Source organism: Hippocampus bargibanti, linkage group LG05, assembly GCF_051943395.1.
Source record: "Hippocampus bargibanti isolate YZ-2025 linkage group LG05, ASM5194339v1, whole genome shotgun sequence".
NCBI classification, from domain to species: domain Eukaryota; kingdom Metazoa; phylum Chordata; class Actinopteri; order Syngnathiformes; family Syngnathidae; genus Hippocampus; species Hippocampus bargibanti.
Window position 1 is genome coordinate 31,412,469 of NC_142738.1, and position 24,571 is coordinate 31,437,039.

At 42.7% G+C, this 24,571-nt stretch overlaps 1 protein-coding gene across 1 annotated transcript in view; it reads right to left on the reverse strand.

Annotated features, from left to right (window-relative positions):
- Window positions 1-1,381: 1,381 nt before the first annotated feature.
- LOC148898526 (laminin subunit beta-1-like) overlaps window positions 1,382-24,571 on the reverse strand; it is a 97,234-nt gene continuing 74,044 nt past the window's right edge. The window contains exon 33 of the mRNA XM_088995735.1: window positions 1,382-2,010. Coding sequence (XP_088851861.1) covers window positions 1,871-2,010 — 140 coding nt within the window. The 3' untranslated portion in view covers window positions 1,382-1,870. The remainder of the gene's footprint in view (window positions 2,011-24,571) is intronic.

Below are 24,571 nucleotides of genomic sequence, written 5' to 3' on the forward strand. Positions count from 1 at the left end.
ACTCCCGGCACGACCATTCGTTGTCGGGTCATTGTATGCTTTATATGCAATTGTATGCATTGTATGCTGTGCATGTGTTTGTTTCACCTTGGCGGACTTTTTCTCTTGGTTTTCTTTTGATACTTTGTATTTGTTTCTGTTCAGATCATTTTGATGTTTTAGATTTTGTTCCTGCTGACTTTATTTTAACACAATTTGTCAAACACAAACTCCTGCTCCCTCCTGCCTGCTTTTTGGGATCCGCACCCGCCATCACCACCTTGCAAACCGTGACTAAAACGGATTAAGATCAGAGTCTTCCGATGGTGGCAGAAAACCGCAATAACATTTTTGTGGGAGAGCAGTAAAACACGCCAGCGTTTACTCAACCCGGAAGTGACAAATAACAAAATAATACAACACAGCACATATTTGGGAGGAATGTCTGTGCCATTTCATTGGACAGCCTCGGACAGTTTTGCTGCGATTGTTTTTTTGCACCTGCAATAGGCAGCATCTTCACAGCCCCACTTTGTCTAGCGGAAAAGTCTGTGCTGTTGGATCATCATGGCTTGCGGAGCCCGCGATGAGAAGAAAGTAGCTTCAGCACAGAGCGCCAATGCGGTGTGGAACTGTCGCAGGTATGAAATTGAGGCAGATTTACGTGGGACAGGAGATGCGAGACAAAATATCATCATCAATGGATGCTACAGCTTCGTGTTTGCTTTCAAAATTTGGCTGTTAGCAGACGTGCACATTTCACCATGACGTCCCTGATCCACTGGTGAAAAGGACACTCTGATCCTCTCCTCGTTCATCTAGATAGACCTACTTCATATAACAACGAGGGGGCAGAAACTGTTTAAGATTGAATGACTGTCTGTGTCTTTTGTGTTGTGTCACATTATTTGTTATTGTGATTTTGTTGTTGTTTTCACTTCGAGATGCCGCGAGAGTGGCTTCCTTTACAGCTGCTGCTGTATTTTGTTTTTCTACTTCTTCCTTTCCTCTTCCTTTCATGACTTTGCTGCTGTGAAATCTAAATTTCTCCACTGTGAGACTAATAAAGGCCAATCTAATCTAATAGGGCAGAGACAGTCATTCATTCTTGTGTATGTGTGTGTGTGTGTGTGAGAGAGAGAGAGAGAGAGAGAGAGAGAGAGAGAGAGAGAGAGAGAGAGAGAGAGAGAGAGAGAGAGAGAGAGAGAGAGAGAGAGAGAGAGAGAGAGAGAGAGAGAGAGCACTCTGCAGCCCAAAGTATTCATCTCACTTGCTTGATACATATAATGACACTTTATAGTTCAGATAATTTGTGTGGTGAAGATAAATGTGGACCAACCAAAAGTTGGACTTTTTTACTCCGCATTTGGTAACCAGGGTGTGATCAAGGAGAAGCAATCCCTTCCCAATTTGCTCTCAACTTTATTAGGTATCTAATGCAATGTTCTCTACACGTGGGACACCAAAAACAGTGAGAATTTCAGCGTGAAAACATGTATTGCTGTTTTTTTCAGATCACTTCATATGATGCAATTGTAAAGTTCACGAAAAATACATCAATCAGACTATATTGCAAAGAAAATACGTAATACTGATTCCTGACTTGTGACCACCTGCAAAGAACTGAACCATTCTTATCAATGATTAAACATTGACAGGTCTGGAAATAATGGTCAGTGATACTACCGTTACATTCCTTTTTAGCTTTTGTTGTTTTGAAGTTTGCTCACCCAAAGAACAGATCCAATTGTGCACACTACAAACTCCAAATGGACACAGTGACATAGTCATTCAATTATACTCAGTAGTAGAAAATTTGAAATGTCCACTTTGTGGTACTTGTTGTCAAAAGGTATAAAGTGGTTTTGCAAGTGGCGAGTGATATTTGACCTTAGAATAAACAGGTGCTATAAACGGTAACTTTGTGGCTGATTTGATGCAGCAGCTCCTTAACCGAGGCCTCCAGCTCCACCAGTTGTTCTGCCTTCACCTCCAGTGCACGATGGTTTTCCTCAAATGACTTTTCGAGCTCTGAAATATGAAATGAAATTACATTTCGTTAACATTGAAAATATCATTGTTAGATGTGATAGTTTTGTTTATTTTCCCAAGGACCTCAGCTGTCTTCGGGCACGAGGCGGGGGACACCCTGAATTGGTTGCCAGCCAATCGCAGGGCACACAAAAAAATACAACAGTCACTCTCACACTCACACCTAGGGACAATTTGGAGTGGTCAATCTGCCTGACATGCATGTTTTTAGAGTGTGGGAGGAAACCGGAGGACCCGGAGAAAACCCAAGCGCGTCCGGGGAGACCTCTGCACTGTGAAGCTGGTGTGCTAACCACCCGACTACCGGGCCGCCCTATATATATATATATATATATGGGAGACGAGGGTTCGAATCCCACTTGGGGCAGACAAAATGAGCACAAAACATGATCCAGTGTGGGTCCTTGGGCGAGACCCTGCACGCTAATGCCTACCTCATACAGTGATGAGAGACAATAAATCGAATGACATGCCGGCTCAGACGTCGCCCGGCCAAACAAGGTCTGCGTCAGGTGCTGGAGAACCAGAGCACCTTGATGAAAAATGGGCTACTGGAACAAAGCGGAGATGGACGAGATGCGATAACATGGCTCTGTTGGAATGCTACTACTCAAGCAACCCTAGTCAGAGGGGTTACATGCGGAGAATGGGGGCTGAATGGTTACTTCGAAACCCACAGTCACGGTTGACCACGAAACAACTAGTAGCTCAGTGTTCCAATATCCACAAACGGCAATTGCTATCACAACTTGAGATTGATGAGGTACAACACAAATTCCGAGGTGAAGGGCCCCAGGCTGCCACATCAGAGGAAGAGGTTCAACCAGAGATTGGGAGGCAAGCCCCAATGAATGATGAGATTGGGAAGCCAGCCCCAATAAATGAAATGCTGAGCGAGGCAGCAACTGACCTGAGAGATAAGATCATGGCAAGAATGAAAACTGGGCAACTAAGAAACCGATTACAACGGCTATGTGAAGTACCACCTGAAAGTCTCATGGAAACTGTGAATGCAGCACTGAGAACGATCCCGACCGGAACGATCACGGAAACCAATGAGCTGATATACACCTCAGCATCAGTGATCCTAGAGCTGCTTGGCTACAAGAGCAACCATGAGAGCCACGAGATTCATTACCCACCATGGAAAAGACGGTTGGAGGCTAAGATCAAGGCGGCTCGGAAAGATGTGAGTCAATTGACGGAGACCCAGAGAGGTGTGAATAAAAGGCCAATACCCAAGAGGTACATGCAGATAACCATACCTGAAGCACCCGAAACTGCCAAACAAAGGCTCCAGGCCTTGTCCAGTCGCCTAAAGAGGTACACGAAAGAGAATGAGGCCAGAAGAATAAACAGGCTGTTCGCAACACAACCTGCAAAAGTGTACGCTCAGTGGCAGGGTTCTAACAGCGGAGCAGACCCTCCAAGGCTGGAAACTGAAAGATACTGGAAAGGCATATGGGAGAAGGAGGTCGCACATAACAGCAGTGCGCAATGGCTGGTGACTCTGAAAGAGGAGCACAGCAACCTCCCTGAACAGAACCCAGTTACCATCACAGCGGTAGACATACAAGAAAGAGTCTCAGGTATGAAAAACTGGACGGCACAAGGCCCGGATATGGTCCACACCTACTGGCTAAAGAAACTCACAGCACTTCACGAGCGCCTAGCAGCACAAATGAACCAGTTGCTGATGGATGGATGGCTAACCAAAGGGTGAATAATCCTGATCATGAAGGATTCCTTAAAGCGTGCAGTTCCTTCCAACTATCTGCCAATAACCTGTCTCTCCACAACATGGAATCTCATGTCAGGCAAGAGCAAAAGGGACATAGACTCCCTGATCCACACAACCAGGATCTACAGCAGTGACATCGGGATGTCATTCGGGCTGGAGAAATGTAGTCGGATGGTGACTAAGAGGGGCAAGGTAGTCCACACTTCTCACTCCCTGAAGGAACAATAGCAGACATTGAAAACAGCTACAAGTACCTCGGTATACCACAGGCCAATGGCAACAAGGAAAGCGGCTACGACCAAATACCTCCAGCGGGTGAGGCAAGTCCTGAGAAGCCAGCTCAATGTCAAGAACAAGACCCGGGCAATAAACAGCTATGCCCTGCCACTGATCAGATACCCTGCAGGAATAATAAGGTGGCCAAAGGAAGAGATTCCGACCATGGATGTTAAGATCTGAAAACTCCTCACCATGCATGGAGGGTTCCATCCTAAGTCCAGCACCCTGAGACTGTACACAAGCCGTAAGGAAGGAGGCCGGGGAATAATGAGTGTGAGAGCCACTGTCCAGGATGAAACACCCAAGCTCAATGAATACATCAAGGAGTGCTGGAAGAGGGACAATCATGGGAGGAATAGCCCCTACACGGGACGTACCACCGAACCATAACTGAAGTGGCTGATCTCAAGAAGTCCTATCAGTGTCTAGAGAGGGCTGGCCTAAAGGACAGCACAGAGGCACTCATTATGGCTGCTCAAGAGCAGGCCCTGAACACCAGAGCCATAGAGGCAGGGATATACCACACCAGACAAGACCCAAGGTGTAGGCTGTGCAAAGAGGCACCTGACAGAATCCAACACATAACTGCAGGGTGTTAGAGGCTGGCAGGGAAAGCCTACATGGAGCGCCATAACCAGGTGGCTGGCATAGTCTACCCAAACATCTGTGCGGAGTATGGACTGGAAACCCCAAGGTCAAAATGGGAAACACCTCCCAAGGTAGTAGAAAATGACCGAGCAAAGATCCTGTGGGACTTCCAGATACAGACCGACAAGATGGTAATGGCCAACCAACCAGATATCGTGGTCATAGATAAAGGGCAAAGGAAAGCCATTGTCATGGATGTAGCGGTCCCGAGTGATGGAAACATCAGAAAGAAGGAACATGAGAAAATAGAGAAATACTAAGGGCTCAGAGAGGAGCTGGAGAGAGCCTGGAAGGTAAAGGTGACAGTCATGCCGACACTTTTTGATATTAGTTTAGCCCTATGCAGAAGGGTTCTGATAACTCCTAGTATGTATTGTAGAGGGTGGTTAGAATCGAAAAGTAAGTATTGGTCAGTGTGCGTAGCCTTCCTAAAGACTTCTGTTTTTAACACACTGTCTTCTTTTATAATTACTTTACAATCCAAGAAGGCTCGTTGGTTCTCTTGAATGTCCTCACGAGTAAATTTAATGTTGAAGTCTACAGAGTCGAGGTGATCTGTGAAGGATTGAATTTCTTGTTTTTTAATTATGACAAAAGTATCGTCCACATATCTAAACCAGAGTCTAGGTTTTGTCCCCGGGAAGGATTTGAGGGCCTGTTTCTCCATCTCTTCCATGTACAGATTAGCCACTATGGGTGAAACTGGTGAACCCATAGCACAACCATGAATGTGTTTGTAAAATTTCTCCCTACATTGAAAATACATAGTATGAAGGCAATCAGGCCAGTCGTTAGTCAGAGCAATAGGAAAGTGGAGCTGCAGGGAGTAGTCCTCTGCTCCCCCCAATCTGAGAGCAGGGACCTATCATAGCAGAGTCCGGCACCGCCATGTCTGGACAGTAGGGATATATATGTAGGGCCAAAACTGCCAGTAAGACTTTAGTTTGCTGACAGTTTCTTGGATAAGAAGCGAAACGTCCGAAGAATTACAGACGACGGCTGAAGAAACCTTTTCATCGATGGACCACTCCTGTGCGACTGAGAGCTTACACAGAAGTAAAGCATGAAGCAACAACTTTTCTGTACGTCTGAATTCACCCTATCAGATTATCTGAATTCACCTGATCGGATCGTCTGAATTTATCTGATCAGACTATCTGCAGTCACCTAAACGCATCGTCTAAAGTCACCTGATTTTTCACTTAATTTTAAGGCTATTCCTCTCATTTTGAGCAAATAACTCGAAAACAATTAGTGTTGTTGAGATAAATTGGATTGTTTTGCCTCTATTCTTACTCGTTTTAAGACCCGTGACACTCTGACGAAGGCGGAAGTATACATGTCAGGTATTTGAACACCTACAATACACTGTCGGATATATCGATAGTCCCGGTTATATCGATATTTTTTCAGACTCCCTTGAATATCGATATAACGAGACTTTACTGTATCTGATATTCGCTGACACAAATTCCAAGCAGACAAATCAGCCCATTTGCAACGGAGCTTTGGCGCCATCTGCTGCATTTTCTGCGACGCGACACAAAATGACCCGGAAAGACTTCTTTAATCGATTGCAAACATGTATGCTTTCCTCTTCAGAACTATTTGAATCATATTCATAAGTGGATGAGTAACAAGAAAGCATCTGCTCCGAATCTGAAGCCATTGTTTTGATTCTCGAGCAAGGCAAGACGTCCTGGCGTGACATCACAAACAAGGGGGCGGGACCTTCTGAAACTCGGCATCTCCGAGGTCATTTTGAAGTAGTTTTCGGACACTAAGTCATTTTTATTGGTGTTTTGCATTTGACTAAAAATATCATCCTGCGTGTTTTGGTCCATAATTTGTAAAATCACTTCAAATGACTTCTTCTGAGCGTATTTTACAAAGATGCCACCACATATAGCTATATTTTACCTTTTAAGACTCACGCTGAATATTCCGGAAGTCTTGTTTTTGACTTGGTGACGATGCCTGACGTGATGTCAGGAATCGTCACTCACCGAGAAAGCGACATACAATGCATTTTGGGTACTTGGTTTGGTCTGAAAACGTCGTGTTGATCCATGTTGATGGCGAAATTAGAAGGAAAACACATAAATAGCGCGATAGTGAATCGTTGTGTGTTGCACCGAGACTACTATTTGATACTAGTTGACACAAATTCCCAGGGGACAAATCAGCCCATTTCCAACGGAGCGTGGGTGCCATCTTCTGCATTTTCTGGGACGCTACATTGCTGTCATTGACGGCTCGAATTGATATGGAGGACTCCTTTCACCGATTGCAAACATTTATGCTTTCCTCTTCAGAAATATTTGAATCATATGCATAACTGGATGAGTTACAAGAAAGCTTCTTCTCAGAATCTGAACTCCGTGAGCCCATTGTTTTGTTTCTTGAGCAAGGCAAGACGACATGGCGTGACGTCACGACCTGGGGGCGGGACTTTCAGAAAATCCCCAGTTTCGAGCTGATTTGTGGCAGTTTTTGGACACTTGAAGTCATTTTGATTGGTGTTTTGCATTTGACTAAAAATATCAGCCTGCGTGTTTTGGGTATTTTAGATACTATAAAACGTTTTTCTGATGTCAGTTGTCCTTTAAGGTTGGCGTGTATAAATTTGAAGAATAAATAAAGGCTCATAACGAGTGTGGTTCTGTTCCAACAAAGGGACCACGATGCTAAGAGAAACATTGAAATATAGGTCTGCGGATGAACATTTTGCCACAGAATATAGTGCAGTAAAGTCTCGATATATCGATATCGGTTATATCGATAGTACTGCTTATTACGATACTATTTTTATGAACGCAAGGAGAAAATTTACATGCCGCAGGATGGGATATATCGATAGTCCGGTTATATCGATATTTTTTCCGACTCCCGAGAATATCGATATAACGAGACTTTACTGTAAATGGGAAAATGACATCACCTTTGAGAATCTGCAGCTTGTCACTTGCTTGCAACAGCAGCTCCTTGGCTTCTTGCTGCAATAACTCAGCCCTCTTCTTTGCCTCAGTCAGACCACTCCCTTTTTCCTCAATCCGTTGCTCCACAGTGGCGTACTTGTCCTTAATTTCGAAGTCCATGCCCTACATGACGTGAAGGACAGGATAAATAATCAATCTGGAAATTTTTTTCTCCTTTCTCCAGAGAGCAATTTCCCCCTCCTGAGCCATAGTCTGGTCCACTTTCTGGTCTTTGGAACTTACCCTTTTCACTTCTTTGACTATTTTCCTGATGCTTGTTGCATCCTGAATGGTCTGTTGACTGCTCAGTGTGGCATTCAGAGTTTGGTTTCTCAGTAGCGTCACATCCTCATCAAGCTGCTGCAGCCACCTCGTGGCATTGCCCAATTTTATTTCCACATCTGATGTACCGGATTTGACCTGAGTGCAACACAGTTAAGATGCGTTAGTACACTTTGCTGATGAAGAGTTGAAATCGATGTGAAGGATAAGACAAGAGGCCTGACTGAGAGCAGCAGCTTGTTGGTGTTCTTGATATCTTCCGCGGCCTGCCGCATGGCACTGCTGGCAGTTGTTTGAGCTCTCTGAGTTTCTTCAAACGCATGTTTGACCATCTCAGCAGATTCCTTCACAGCAGCTGCCTCCTGACTGTTAAATATAGGGATTTGTTTTATGATGACAGTCTTGATCTTTTTTTTTAACAGAGACCATTAAGAATCACAAAATGTTCAAACTGAAGATCGTCACCTTCCTAAAATAATGACCAAAGTCATGTTTGTTTTTTTATAGAACGCAAAAAAATGAACACAATTCTAGCAAGATTACCTTGTTTTATGCTCATTACGTCGATCGCGATCTACTGGTCGATCACAGCGTGACAGTAAAAAAAAAAACATTTGTCAGCCTATCAAACGTCCCATCACTTGATTGACATACAGGGCAACCATTCAGATGACAACTGAATTTTTACCTTTAGGTCGCTGTGCATGTGTAAACAACGGCGCTAAACGCAGCAAAATTTACAAGCTAGTCAGCGAATTACCTCAGATTTTAAGCCCTTGCTAAAACATATGGTGGTCAAAATGAGTGAGAAAGCAGAACCAAGTAAGGGGGCAAAACATATTACTTTCATACGGAATGGGAAAATGTGGAGCGCCATTTTCGGACTGTTCATGGAAAATACGACATTGACTTCCCGCCGAAAAGCCAGCTGAGAAAGAGAAAGGTGGACGAACTAAAATCCCAGTTGTCCGGACAGCAGTCATTTTTCACTCAACATACTTCAAAAGCGAAAGTCGCCACCGAAGCATCGTTCCAGGTGAGTCACGCCATCGTTAAAAACAATAAGTCCTTCCAAGACGGAGAGATGGTAAAAGAAGCATTCGTTGAAGCAGCTGACTCCTTGTTCAGAGACTTGGACAGTTCTGTAACTTACTCACACAGGAAAAGTACCCCAACTTGAGGAAATGTGCTACCTCCTTGACTGCATTATTCGGCTCCACTTATTTATGCGAGTCAGCCTTTTCCTACATGAAGATCATTAAGTCCAAATACCGTTCCACCATGAATGATGAACATTTGGAAATGTGCTTGAGGCTGGCTGTCAGCAGCTCCTGTACGGACTATGCATCCCTGGCTGATTCAATTCAGTGCAAGTCATCAAAGTAAACTCAGGTAATTACAAAAAAATGTGAATAATTATTTATTATGTTATGTATATGTAGTTATTATGTGTGTTGTGCAATATTGGCTTATTCAGTTATGCAACATACATTGTACATACAAAGAATCCTGAAAACATTTGAAAATAATTATGTTTTGCATTTTTGTCGTGGGTAGATCATTTTGACTTGGTAGTTTTTGTAAGTAGCTCGTATGCTGAAAAAGTGTGAGCACCCTGCTCTAGAACATTGGGGGGGGGACAAAGTTTTTGACTCGCGGGCCACAATGTTTAACCTGGCGCACTGTAGATGCTTTGGACATAAACCATTCAATAATAGTATGTCATATTTTCATATCTATACATATACTTCAACAAATAGTGTACAGAGGCATACTGAAACATACATAAGCTGCGGGGAATAGAGTACAAAAAAAAGTCGGCTGCCATTTCCAGCTCCAAGAACTGGTTCGTTCGCGAACGACACATCACTCATTGTGGCGCTCCGTGTGTTTCCCGAAAAATAGTTTGTATGCCGAGATTATATTCCTGCGAATTTAATGTCTGTGTAAGATCTCAGTCGTACAGGAGTGGTCTATCGATGAAAAGCTTTCTTCAGCCGTCATCTGTACTTCTTTGAAGGTGTCGGACGTTTCGCTTCTTATAAAAGATGCTTCGTCAGCAAACTAAAGTCTTACTGGTAGTTTAGGCCCTATATATACATATCCCTACTGTCCAGACATAGCGGTGCCGGACTCTGCTATGATAGGTCCCTGCTGTCAGGTTGGGGGAAGCAGAGGACTACTCCCTGCATGCTCCACTGATTGTTCCTATTGTTCTGACTAACAACTGGCGTGATTGCCCCATTTCCACCGGTATCACCTCATCAGTATTACTAATCCTATGTTGCCCAAGCAGGCTATTGTATGAACGATCCAAATTGAACCTCACCCCACCATATCGGTTTAATGAAGGATTTAGTTGTTTTACGAAAATCGCTTCTTTTACTCCCCTTTCTTGCGAATTTAACTTTCGTTAGGCGAAACGTATATTAACAAAAGTGTTCGTAAACCGAGGTATCACTGTATAGATATGAAAATATGAGATGCTATTATTGAATGGCTTATGTACAAATGTTTGCATCGACAGTGTGCCAGGTCAACCATTGAGTGTGGAACTACACTACTTCCTAACCTATTTGTGAGGGTCTGAAGAGCGAACTGTTCTGATTTGGGTCCACTACTCATGTCATAATCAGCATAATTGAAACAATACTTTCTCAACATCATTTTCAGCCAATTTTGATGAAGATCTGTGATTTTGATCGGACGAGCAAAAAAAGCAAAGCACAACTACAGTGCTTGATGAACAGATTATAATTTTTTTGGTGAGGAGGTGATACCAGAACAAATAGGGCAATCAGGCCAGTCGTTCGTCAGGACAGTAGGAGCAATCAGTGGATCCTCTGCTCCCCTCAACCTGAGAGCAGGGACCTATCATAGCCGAGTCCGGCACCGCCATGTCTGGACAGTAGGGATATATATATATAGGGCCGAAACTACCAGTAAGACTTTAGTTCACTGAAGAAGCATCTTGGATAATAAGCGAAACGTCTGACACCTTCAAAGAAGTACAGATGACGGCTGAAGACGGCTTTTGATCGATTATCATTTTGACGACCGGCATCCATTTATTCAGAAGGACGTGTGTTTTGTAATTGCTATTGATTGATTGATATTGACCCTGTTGTCGGTGGAAACGGCTGTACCATCAAAAATAATAAGTTAGCTCGGGACACAAGAGGACACTCACCTAGCTTGTCGGGCTTGTTTCAGTAGACTTTCAGCTGTCTCACTGTCATTATTGCTCTCCTGTAGGATAATCTCCACATGACCAAGTTCCCCCACCAATTTGCAAATTTCATCTGTGAGGTTCTGAAGCTGCTTGGGTGTGGTTGGCATCTGCATGGCCAGCACCTCATTTGCAACTTTTTCGATACTCTCCAAATCGGCTCCATCCTCTAAAAAAAAGAAAAATATTTATAGGTGGATACTTAACGGGAACAATGCCGTTGTTTTACTCAGCACTTACATTATTTTATCTGACACTCCTGAAGTGACTATTTGATCAACAATTAATATTTAGCATGATGATAAAAATCATTTTTCAGTCAATTCTACTTACAGTAAAGTCTCGTTATATCGATATCGGATATATCGATAGTCCCGGTTATATCGATACTATTTCTATGCACGCACAGAGAAAATTACATGCAAACAGGGCCGGATATATCGATAGTCCCGGTTATATCGATATTTTTTCGGACTCCCTTGAATATCGATATAACGAGACTTTACTGTATTTATTCTAAATTGTGATCGCTTGCATTGGTGATTCGTTCACAAGGGGTGGATTTTACAGTGTACAGACTGACAGACAAACAGAGAGTGTGATTTACCTGTGAGGAATTCTCGAATTTCTCGAATAAAGGTCCGTAACTCTTCATTGCTCTGATCAATATTGTGATTCGTCCTGTTTGTCTTCATAAAAACGTTGTGCGCGCTCATTTTTGCTTGATCTGCTTTTTGTTTTGCCTCAGACACCTAAACAAAGTACGTATATGTGAGACCAAACCAATTGCCTTGGAAGAAATTCTCCAATGCTTGTGCTTGTACCATTTTGGCAAGTTTGTCCACTTCTTCCATAGCATTTAGCATTTTCTGTTCAGACTCTAATGTTTTCTGCCAGCTGGACTGAACCTTCGTCAACACACCATTACATGCTTCTCCTCCACACATGGGGCCACCCTGTGCATTGATACATCCTAATCCCCCACAGGGTGAGGAACATGATTCATTGCCTGCTAGATTGCCACATGTCTGTGAAGAAATATACATTGAAATTGTTAGCATTTTACAAAACAGTCTTTGCTGGGGGATTTAAATGCTCACAAGAGCAAAGGAAGATTCCTTTGCTTAGCATGATTAAAGGACAACCGATGCCTCCGGATAAGTTGTGTCCATCATTTGTATGATGGACACAACTTCTACTGAGCGTATTTTACAAAGATTCCACGGCATATAAGCTATATTTGCGTTTTAAGACTCGCGCTGAATATTCAGAAAGTCTTGTTTTCGAGTTGGTGAGGATTCTTGACGTGACGTCACGTCTGGAACGCCCCTGACCGAGAAAGCGACACACAATGCATTTTGGGTACTTTGTTCGGTCGGAAAACTTCGTGTCGATCCGTGTTGTTGGCGAAATTAGAAGGAAAACATAAATAACGCCATGGTGAATCGTTGTGTGTTGCAACAAAAAAACTTTGATACTAGTTGACACAAATTCTCAGCAGACAAATCAGCCCATTTACATCGGAGCTTGGGCGCCATCTTCTGCATTTCCTGGGCGCTACATTGGAGTCCAGACGGCTCGAATTGATACGCAAGGACTTCTTTATTCGATGGCAAACATTTATGCTTTCCTCTTCAGAACTATTTGAATCATATTCAGAACTGGATGAGTAACTAGAAAGCATCTTCTCCGAATCTGAAGCCATTGTTGTGATTCTCGAGCAAGGCAAGACGTCCTGGTGTGACGTCACGAAAAAGGGGGCGAGACCTTCTGAAACTCGCCATCCCGAGATCTTTTTGAAGTAGTTTTGTGACACTTGAAGTCATTTTTATTGGTGTTTTGCATTTGACTAAAAATATGAGCCTGTGTGTTTTGGGTATTTTAGATGCTATAAAACGTTTTTGTGATGTCAGTTAGGAAACAATAAAGTGGTGTCGGTTGTCCTTTAGCACAATGACCTAATGTCATTGGAATTGGGTTTATACTGACAGTCATTTCACCATTGTGTTGGTGTTGATTGTTCAGACAAAATTCCAATTTTAGATCTGAATCTTTGAAGCCTGAAATGTGACAAAAGGTCAATACACTTTTTCTGAATACCTGATTGTGTTGAAGAGAACATTTGTACCTTGTGGCTGAGCTCTGTCAGGTCCAGAGTCTGGATTTGACCAGCAAGGTCGTCTAGTCTTTGTGCGTACTCAGTGTGTTTCCTAAGGAACTCATCTCTGCTTAGGTTCATCTTCTCCTCTGTGAGGTTTCGTAGTTTTGCGGAGTTCTCTGTCGGACTGCCTGGATCAGTGGTGGATGCATTTGCTCGGACTTCAGCTCCCCGAGACTGCAGGAAGTACTTAGTGACAGTCTTGGCTGCACCTGGTAAGAAGAAGGTAGGTGATAAAGAGGAGAGGTCCCAGGACAGAGCCCTGGGGCACATCAGAAGATACAGGAGAGGACTGTGAAGTGAAGGAGTTCATTTGGATGAACTGAGAGCGGTCAGAGAGATAAGAGTGGAAGTGTGGATCTACAAAGACACAATGCAATTCCTTCTGACCTTCTCTGTACTTCTCTATCAGCATCCTAAAAGCAAACACTGCATCTGCTGTACTCGTACGCGAAAGTCAGTTCACAAAACAATGAGCTTTCATTTGTATTGTTTAGTTAATTTTATCAGCTTTCTGTTAAAGTCGTCAAGGCAAATAGACTAGATGAGTTTTTGAGGTGGCGATCTCACAGGGTAGATTCAGCTTTGCACTTAACAGCAGCCAAATCCCATGTCCACATTCAGAAAAAATAACAAAAAAAAAAAAAGAAACTGTGACTTGAGGATCATTGGTGTGATGTCGTCCCTCAGATCCTCCTCCACCTCCACCTTCCACCTCATCTCAGCACGATGGGGGACAGAGCTTTCAGCTGCTCTGCCCCCAAACTCTGGAACTCACTTCCTGCCAACATTCATGACATCGATTCTCTTCCCACCTTCAAATCCCATCTCAAAAGCCACCTCTTTAAAATGGCATTTTCTGTGTCGCTTATTATTATTATCATCTCAGCATTGTACAAGAACTCTTTTTTTTTTAAATTAAAGTACCGGATGTAGCGTTGTGGCTGGGTTGCCAGATCCGACCAACATTCAGCATTATGCCTCATTTATCTTAACAGAGAATATTACAGCATTGCACGAAATGAGGATACAAAATAACTGTTTCTTCACAAACACAAACGACAATTTTGGTCAGCCAGCCAGCATATCACTTTTGCACAGCAATCGACCGTTTGATGGCACCAGAGGGGGAAGTGTCCACTGGCAAGGACGAGAGCCGAGAAGGGTGGGCGTCGGAACTCTGGACCGCCACGACGAGAACGAGGGCAGGGTTGGGCGTCGGCGGCGAGAACGCGGCGACAAGAACGCGGCGGCGGGCCCACATAGGCTTAGTCATGCTGATAAGGTGATAACAGAGCAAATAGGGCAATCAGGCCAGCGTAAACCCCATAATCAGGCAGGACAATAGACGTAATCAGTCATGACAATTGAAGTAATCAGTGTATCAAAGCAGAGGTCTGGCACTGCCACCTCTGGACAGTAGATATATATATATATATATATATATATATATATATATATATATATATATATATATATATATATATATATATATATATATATATATCGGGCCATAGCTACCAGCAAATTTTAGTTAGCTGACAAAGCCTCTTGGATGAGAAGCGAAACGTCCGACACCTTCAAATAAGTACAAATGATGGCTGAAGAAACCTTTTCATCAATGGACCGCTCCTGTACGACGGAGAACTTACACAGACTTAATCGCCTATTGTTTAAGTTTCTGTCATGAGGGTTTGGCAAAATGCTGAAAATGCTTACAGTAACACTCCTATTTATTACAAATGAGAATTTGAAGTGTTGGTCGAGATTTGAGCAAGTGTCATGAAAGTTGTTCTCTTTGATTTGCTTCCATAGGCCACTTAAACTAATGTGGGGGCGAAATCTGGGCCCCGTGCCTGGAGTTTGGTATCTGCTACATCATGAATCGATTAAGTACACTTGTTCAGTTATCTTCTTCAATGTTTAAATGGCCAAAAAAAGTAATAGTATGAAAGAAATTTTTTTTTACTAAATCAACATTGTTCCAAAATACACATTTATCACATCAAGAATGAATTAATTTTGACGTCATAAGACCCTGCACACACCGTTTTATCCATACATCCATTTTCCGTGCCACTTTTTCCTCATTAGGGTTGCGTGGGGTGCTGGAGCCTATCCCAGCCGCCTTCGGGCACCAGGCGGGGGACACCCTGAATTGGTTGCCAGCCAATCACAGGGCACACAGAGACAAACAACCATCCACACTCACACTCACACCTAGCTAGGGACAATTTGGAGTGTTCAGTCAGCCTACCATGCATGTTTTTGAAATGTGGGAGGAAACCGGAGGACCCGGAGAAAACCCACGCGGGACCGGGGAGAACATGCAAACTCCACACAGGGAGGCCGGACCGGGTCTTGAAATCACGACCTCTGCACTATGAAACCGGCGTGCTAACCACTCGACTACCGGGCCACGCAACACTGTTTTATTCATCCGTTATATGATTTTTTGTATAAATATGTGGACTTGCCAATGAACAAGAAAGAAACCATCCATGAGCAAAATAGGTTGATGTAGCAAACGGAAACTAATGCTCAGCACAAACAATATTCAAACGTATGAAGGAACCTCCAGTCTTACCTCGGACATCGGAGTTCCTGATAAACTCAATCTGATCCATAATGTCCTGAACGGTCTGCCCGAGTTTCTCAGCATTAGCCATCATCAATTTTAATTTGGTCTCCGTCCCGCTATTCTCCTCTTGCACGTTGCGAAGAATCTTTTCCGTGTGGTTCAGTGATTGACTCAAAGTCCCCATCAAATCACTAATGGGCACATGGATACAAAAGGTTAGATTTGACAGGTTATGCCTTTCTCAACATTGAGTCTTTTGAATCCACTCTTACTTGGCCTCTACTAAGAGATGTTGGATCTCGCTTAGAGGTTGTGAAGCTAGGTTTTGGTTGAGCATGGCGTGGATGTCAGATAAACTTCTTTCCATACTGTCTGTTGACTTTCGGTAGGGACCGCTGACTCCACTCATTTTGAGAGCGTTGACCTTGTTGGCAAGACGGTGCGTCTGATTTGTTAATTGTCCAATCACAGCATCCCACTCCGCAAAGCATTGGTGGCAGCGGTGGCAGTTGGGAAAGGTGCCAGAGAACCCACGGGCGCAGCTGTCACAACGTGAACCAGACACCCCTTCTACACAAAGGCAGTGACCGTTGTCTTTGTTGCACTGTGGCTGAGTGACACCGTCAGGTTCACAATCGCATCCTGATGGAAACAGTGCAGTTTAGATTAGAAAAAAAATATCCATTTCATCAATGTCTAGCTTTATACCACGTTATCAAAATGAATTACAGTAAAGTCTTGTTATATCGATATCGGTTATATTGATAGTACTGCATATTACGAGACTAGTTTCAGTTCACGGCAAATTTCTAGTCTTTGATGTATAATTAGTTCTGTTTAGTACGATACCGGGTTCTTACAATAATCCGGTTACTACGGTGCCCTTTTCATCTCCCACCAGCCATTTAAGCTCATTTTTTTGTTTCTTAACTGACATCAGAAAAACGTTTTATAGCATCTAAAATACCCAAAAATAGTCAAATGCAGAACACCAATAAAAATTACTTAAAGTGTCTAAAAAGCACTTCGATTTGAAACCGGAAGTGGCCAGTTTCAGAAGGTCCCGGCCCCAGTTTGTGACGTCATGCCAAGGCGTCTAGCTTTGATCGAGAATCAAAACAATGGCTTCAGATTCAGAGAATATGTTTTCTTGTTACTCGTCCAATTATGAATATGATTCAAATAGTTCTGAAGAGGATAGTATACATGTTTGCAATCGATTAAAGAAGTCCTTCCGTATCAATTAAAGACTTGATTCCATGCCATTTTGAGGAATCTGGGGGCGGGAAATGTAGCACAAAAAGAGGCAGAAAATGGCGACAAAGCTCCTGTTAGGAATTAATCAACCTGTTTCCACAGGTTGATTAATTCCTTACATGGAGCTTTGTCACCCTCTTCTGCCTCTTTTTTGGTGCTACACGAAGTTTTCAGACCAGCCAAGTACAGCCAAACGCATTGACGTGATGGAAGAACTGCTACAATGTCTCCTTTTTTCGGTCAGGGGTATTGCTTCAGTGACGTCACGTACGGACTCGTCACCAACTCAAAAACAAGACATCCGGAATATTCAGTGTGAGTCTTAAAACGTAAAATATAGTTATATGCGGTGGAATTTTTGTAAAATACGCTCAGTAGAAGTCATTTGAAGACATTTTACAAATTACGGACACAACTTGTCCGGAGACGTCGGTTGTCCTTTAAGGGTTTCTATACAGTACCACCATTAGCGATATCTGTATCGGTCACACCGTTGGTCACGTGACCAGCTTTCGTGTTTTGCACAGTGTAGCAGAGCTGCAATAGCATCTGAAACATACTGTAGTCTTCTTACACATTATTCAGTTGTTCAACACCAATTTCAACCATGGGGAAACAAAAAAACAAAGTACAAGGAAATAGTGGCTGTCAAGGAGAATCCAACAAGGAGCAAATCCTCTATTGCGAAAGAATTCGACGTGCCGCAGAATACTATCGTTAGGAATGTAAACGTTGCAGTTTTTGTTGTCCATACATGTATTTAAATGTGTTGTATTCACATATCTTTATCGCTTGCAATAATCATTGTTTTTCAGACAGCATGTACATGCTGGCGTTCGTGGTTTCTCTCGTGTGTATAGAACAACGTGCGGATTTTGCATTGGTTGAATTTTAGAAAAGAAATAGTCATTAAAAAAGTGTAAAGACATTTTTATTGAATGCGTAAGTTTATTTTTCACGTCACTACAGTACTAAAACATGCTAGATACGCAATCCATGAACTCAAGGAGAAAATGACATGCCATATCAAAGATCCCCCATTTATTGCCCACTTTTAATGCAGTTCGGCGCAGGATATGATATATCTATAGTCCGCTTATATCGATATTTTTTCAGACTCCCGAAAATATCGATATAACGAGACTTTACTGTATATGAATAAAACCATGAATTTAATTCAATTATATAGCAAGACATAAACATAAAAAAATATTGGTGGTTGCATGAGTAGTTGGCATGTCTGCCTCTGACCTTTGGTGCCAGACTAAGTTTTCGATGTAGCCATATTTTTTGCATCATAAGCCGCAACTACAAATATTGAATTTTCTCCACATCTGATGGTGCGCCTGATAATCCGGTGTGCATTATACATGCAATAAATATCAATGTTCTGATTTCTAGTAGTACAGTAAAGTCTCGTTATATCGATATTCAAGGGAGTCCGAAAAAATATCGATATAACCGGGACTATCGATATATCCGACCCTGTTTGCATGTAATTTTCTCCGTGCGTGCATAGAAATAGTATCGATATAACCGGGACTATCGATATATCCGATATCGATATAACGACACTTTACTGTATTTTAAATGTCATGTATTCACTTCAGTGTAACTCCTCCTGGTGGATTTATGACGCAACTTCAGATAATGTTGTAGCTTCTTTTCTGGGGATGTTTTTAATGTATTTTAGGGTTTTACACCTGTTCGCACGCTTCATATTGCAACCACCCATGTTCGATGTAAAAATAGTAATCCCTCATTTTTCGTGGTCAATGGGGACCAGGACCACCCGGAATAGTCAAAAATCAGCGAAGTAGGGTTTGGCGCACCACCTCAACCACCCCCTATCCCGCCCCCAGTTCAGCCCCAGAGCCCGGCCCACAAATCCCTCGGGGATTTGTGGGCAATCGTTTGTGAGTACCAGCATGATTAAAATCTGTAAACAGTATTTATACTTTATATAATGTGGTCTTCTTCTTCTTTTCCTTTCGTCTTTTCCCTTCAGGGGTCGCCACAGCGAATCAATGTCCTCCATCTATCCCGGTTTTGTGCATCCTCTTCTCTCATACCAGCTGCCTTCATGTCCTCTTTGACAACATCCATAAACCTCCTCTTTGGTCTTCCTCTCGGTCTCCTGCCTGGCAGTTCAAGGCTCAGAATCATTCTCCCTATATAGTCACTCTCTCTCCTCTGGACATGTCCAAACCATCTCAGTCTGGCCTCTCTGACTTTCTCTCCAAAGCCTCGAATATGAGTTGTCCCTCTAATGTACTCATTACTGATTCTATCTAACCTTCTTCTTTTCCTTTTGGCTTTTCCCCTCAGGGGTCGCCACAGCGAATCAATGTCCTCCATCTATCCCGGTTTTGTGCATCCTCTTCTCTCACACCAGCTACCTTCATGTCCTCTTTGACCACATCCATAAACCTCCTCTTCGGTCTTCCTCTTGGTCTCCTGCCTGGCAGTTCAAGGCTCAGAATCATTCTCCCTATATAGTCACTCTCTCTCCTCTGGACATGTCCAAACCATCTCAGTCTGGCTTCTCTGACTTTCTCTGCAAAGCCTCTAACATGAGTTGTCCCTCTAATGTACTCATTCCTGATCCTATCCAACCTGGTCACTCCCAAAGAAAACCTCAACATCTTCAGCTCTGCTACCTCCAGCTCTGCTTCTTGTCTTTTCTTCAGTGGCACTGTCTCCAGTCCAAACATCATGGCTGGTCTGACCACGGTTTTATACACTTTTCCTTTCATCCTAGCTGTAACCCTTCTATCACACATCACACCTGACATTTTTCTCCAGCCGCTCCAGCCTGCCTGGACACGCTTCTTCACCTCTTTTCCATACTCTCCATTGCTCTGGACAGTTGACCCAAGTACTTAAAATCTTCCACCTTCTTTATTTCTTCTCCCTGTAGCATCACTCTTGCACTTGGATCCCTGTCATTCACACACATGTATTATGTCTTGCTGCGACTGATCTTAATTCCTCTCCTTTCCAGGGCATATCTCCACATCTCTAGTTTCTCCGCCACCTGTTCCCTGCTCTCGCTACAGATCACAATGTCATCTGCAAACATCATTGTCCAAGGAGATTATTGTCTAACATTGTCTGTCAGCCTGCCCATCACCATAGTGGAATTAAGAAGGGGCTCAAAGTTGACCCCTGGTGGAGTCCCACCTCCACCTTGAATTCCTCCGTCACACCGACAGCACACCTCACAACTGTCTTACAGTCATGATACATGTCTTGCACCGCTCTGACAGACATTTACTTTATATAATGTGGTGCGCCCTCTATATGCCGAAGTGCCCAAAACTGCAGAAAATACATTTCTCAATATGTTCTCCACAATTGTGACTGTGATTGCGAATGCTTGATTGTCTAGTTGTGGCTACGATTGTGTGGAAACTAATCGAGAGCGTGTCCTGTCTTCACACTCTTGCTTACCAGTGAACACTTATGAGGATAAGTCCAGGAATGGGTGGATTTATTTTTAAACAGTGCCGTTCACTTCTCAAACATTTTAGAGGCATGACTATTTCCAGCACCTGCTTAGTAACTTTATGTCTGGCTTTTGAAACATGCCTTTCAAATATCTCAATCGTCTCTCACTCCTCACACCATTGCTACCCTCGTTCATCGTCTTGTCACCTCCCGGATTGACTATTGCAATTCACTTCTCTTTGGTGTCCCTCAGAGACTTCTCCACAAACTTCAACTCTTCCAGAATTCTTCAGCTCGGATCATCAACAGAACCTCATCCTTTCACCACATCACCCCCGTCCTCCAAGAGCTCCACAGACTCCCGGTCAAATATAGAATCAACTTTCAAATCCGTCTTTATACATTTAAAGCTATTTACAACCTTGCCCCCCATACCGTTCTGACCTTCTTCAAATTTCTATTCCCTCTCGTTCCCTCAGATCCTCTTCCTCCCTCCACCTCTGTGTGCCCCCCCCCCCCCCCTGCCCGTCTCAGCACGATGGGTGACAGCGCCTTCAGCTTCTCTCACCAAAACAATCTCCGCATCCCCAATTATATTGAAACAGTGTTTCCATCCATAAATTGCAGTATATACAGTATCACAGCAAATCTACTAAAAAAAATCACCATGAACATCATGAGAAAAAAGGAACTGTCAAAATGTAACTTGAAAGGACAACCGACGCCTCCGGACAAGTTGTGTCCATAATTTGTAAAATGGCTTCAAATGACTTCTACTGAGCGTATTTTACAAAGATTCCACCGCATATAGCTGTATTTTACTTTATTAAGACTCACGCTGAATATTCAGGACGTTTTGTTTTTGAGTTGGTGAGGAGTCCTCACGTCACGTCACTGAAGGAACGCCCCTGACTGAGAAAGCGACACACAATGCATGTTGGGTACTTTGTTTGGTCTGAAAACTTTGTGTTGATCCGTCTGTGTTGATGGCAAAATTAGAAGGAAACACATAAATAATGCGATGGTGAATCGTTGTGTGTTGCAGCAAGACTACTATTTGATATTTGTTCGATTCAAATTCTTGTTTCTCTTCTGGTTCGGTGTTCAACGAAGTTCAGTGATAAAAATATCAGTGACGATGATAGATGGTGAACAAAAAACTACTTTATTCCAGTGAGACAGAAAAAGCACTTCTATCGTCTAGGCAGGAGCGAAGTCAGGAGCACACGAACAAAGATAGGAACAAAGAGAGCAGAGCTCCCGCTCTGACTAGTTTTTGAACATCCACAGCAGCGATCTGTTATCCAATCAGCTACGGACAACTCAGTGTTGGCTGGACATAGACGGAAACTTGATACTCGTTACATCCTGCTTTCATACGGTTTGACTAAATTGAACATGCAATAACATAATATGTACTAAACTAACATGGGATTACATAATATGTTTACTAATGTGCATACACACTCTATCATTCCCTCCTGTTGCACATTTAAACATCAGTTCATACATTTCCAAAATTTTTCATGCATGCACGTCATATTAACTGCACAGGGAACCATTCTTTATTTTTACTTTACTCATCTAATCTAATCTAATCTAATCTATATAACATTATCTAATATTATCTAACCTAATCTAACTAACACCATGGCGCCTTCTCCAAAAACCTCTATCACAACTTTGCTGCTGTGATATATAACCTCTCCATTTGTGAGGGTTTTTAAATTTTAATGAGGAAAACTCTCCGTTTCTTTTTTTTTTTGCTTTTGTTTGTTGGAGCAACCACACTCTAGCCATGGTGTACTATTCCTAGCTACAACACAGGGTCCCCTTCACGCATTTGTTGATACAAAACCTTTGCGTAATTCACCTGAGAATTAGTTATCATATTCATTAGCATTGCTCTTAAGCATGGAATAATACAACCAATGACTAAGAAAATAAATACAATCACAATTGCGAAAGGGATAAACACTCTGAGCAAAATCTTATACCAAGGGCCCCCAAAGAGCCCGTCAAAGATCCACGGTTGATCAGGCCGGTGATCCTTGGCCATGGCATCTCTGAGATCCCTAATAACAGACAAAGCATCAGTCATGTTTATGAAATTCGCTTCTTCGGGTATGTACGTACAACAAGTGTCACCCACCATAGCACAGACGCCCCCTTGTGGGGCCGTCAAAAGGTCCAAAACCATTCTATTTTGCAGCACCATTTGTCTAATTGCTGCAATTTCAGTGTTTTGCAATTCATCTACTTCCAAACTGGCATTTCCAAACACTTGAAACCTGTAGTCAATTGTTTCAATTCGTAGCATGTTTTTAGCCACTCCAATTTATGGAAAAAGAGCTAACATTACCTTACTTCCCGTGCTATGGTGTTTGAATTGTTCTGGAACATCATACTGGGCGTATTTTACAAAGATTCCACGGCATATAGCTAGATTTGACCTTTTAAGAATATTCCGGAAGTCTTGTTTTTGAGTTCGTGACGATACCTACCATGACTTCACGTCAGGAACCCCCCTGACAGAGAAATGCATTTTGGGTAATTTGTTTGGCTTGAAAACATTAGAAGGAATTAGAAGGAAAACATAAATAACGCGATGGTGAATCGTTGTGTGGTGCACCAAGACAACTATCTGATATTCGCTGACAAAAATTCCAAGCGGACAAATCAGCCCATTTCCAACGGCGCTTTGGCGCCATCTGCTGCATTTTCTGGGACGCGACACAAAATGACCCGGAAAGACTTCTTTAATCGATTGAGAACATATATGCTTTCCTCTTCAGAACTATTTGAATCATATTCATAACTGGATGAGTAACAAGAAAGCATCTTCTCCCAATCTGAAGCCATTGTTTTGATTCTCGAGCAAGGCAAGACGTCCTGGCGTGACATCACAAACAAGGGGGCGGGACCTTCTGAAACTCGGCATCTCCGAGGTCATTTTGAAGTAGTTTTCGGACACTAAGTCATTTTTATTGGTGTTTTGCATTTGACTAAAAATATCATCCTGCGTGTTTTGGTCCATAATTTGTAAAATCACTTCAAATGACTTCTTCTGAGCGTATTTTACAAAGATGCCACCGCATATAGCTATATTTTACCTTTTAAGACTCACGCTCAATATTCCGGAAGTCTTGTTTTTGACTTGGTGACGATGCCTGACGTGATGTCAGGAATCGTCACTCACCGAGAAAGCGACATACAATGCATTTTGGGTACTTGGTTTGGTCTGAAAACGTCGTGTTGATCCATGTTGATGGCGAAATTAGAAGGAAAATACATAAATAGCGCGACAGTGAATCGTTGTGTGTTGCACCGAGACTACTATTTGATACGAGTTGCCACAAATTCCCAGCAGACAAATAAGCCCATTTCCAACGGAGCGTGGGTGCCATCTTGTGCATTTTCTGGGACGCTACATTGCTGTCATTGACGGTTCGAATTGATATGGAGGACTCCTTTCACCGATTGCAAACATTTATGCTTTCCTCTTCAGAAATATTTGAATCATATTCATAACTGGAGGAGTTACAAGAAAGCTTCTTCTCAGAATCTGAACTCCGTGAGCCCATTGTTTTGTTTCTTGAGCAAGGCAAGACGACTTGGCGTGACATCATGAACTGGGGGCGGGACTTTCAGAAAATCCCCAGTTTCAAGCTGATTTGTGGCAGTTTTTAGACACTTGAAGTCATTTTGATTGGTGTTTTGCATTTGACTAAAAATATCAGCCTGCGTGTTTTGGGTATTTTAGATACTATAAAACGTTTTTCTGATGTCAGTTGTCCTTTAAGGTTGGCGTGTATAAATTTGAAGAATAAATGAAGGCTCATAACAAGTGTGGTTCTGTTCCAACAAAGGGACCACGATGCTAAGAGAAACATTGAAATATAGGTCTGCGGATGAACATTTGGCCACAGAATATAGT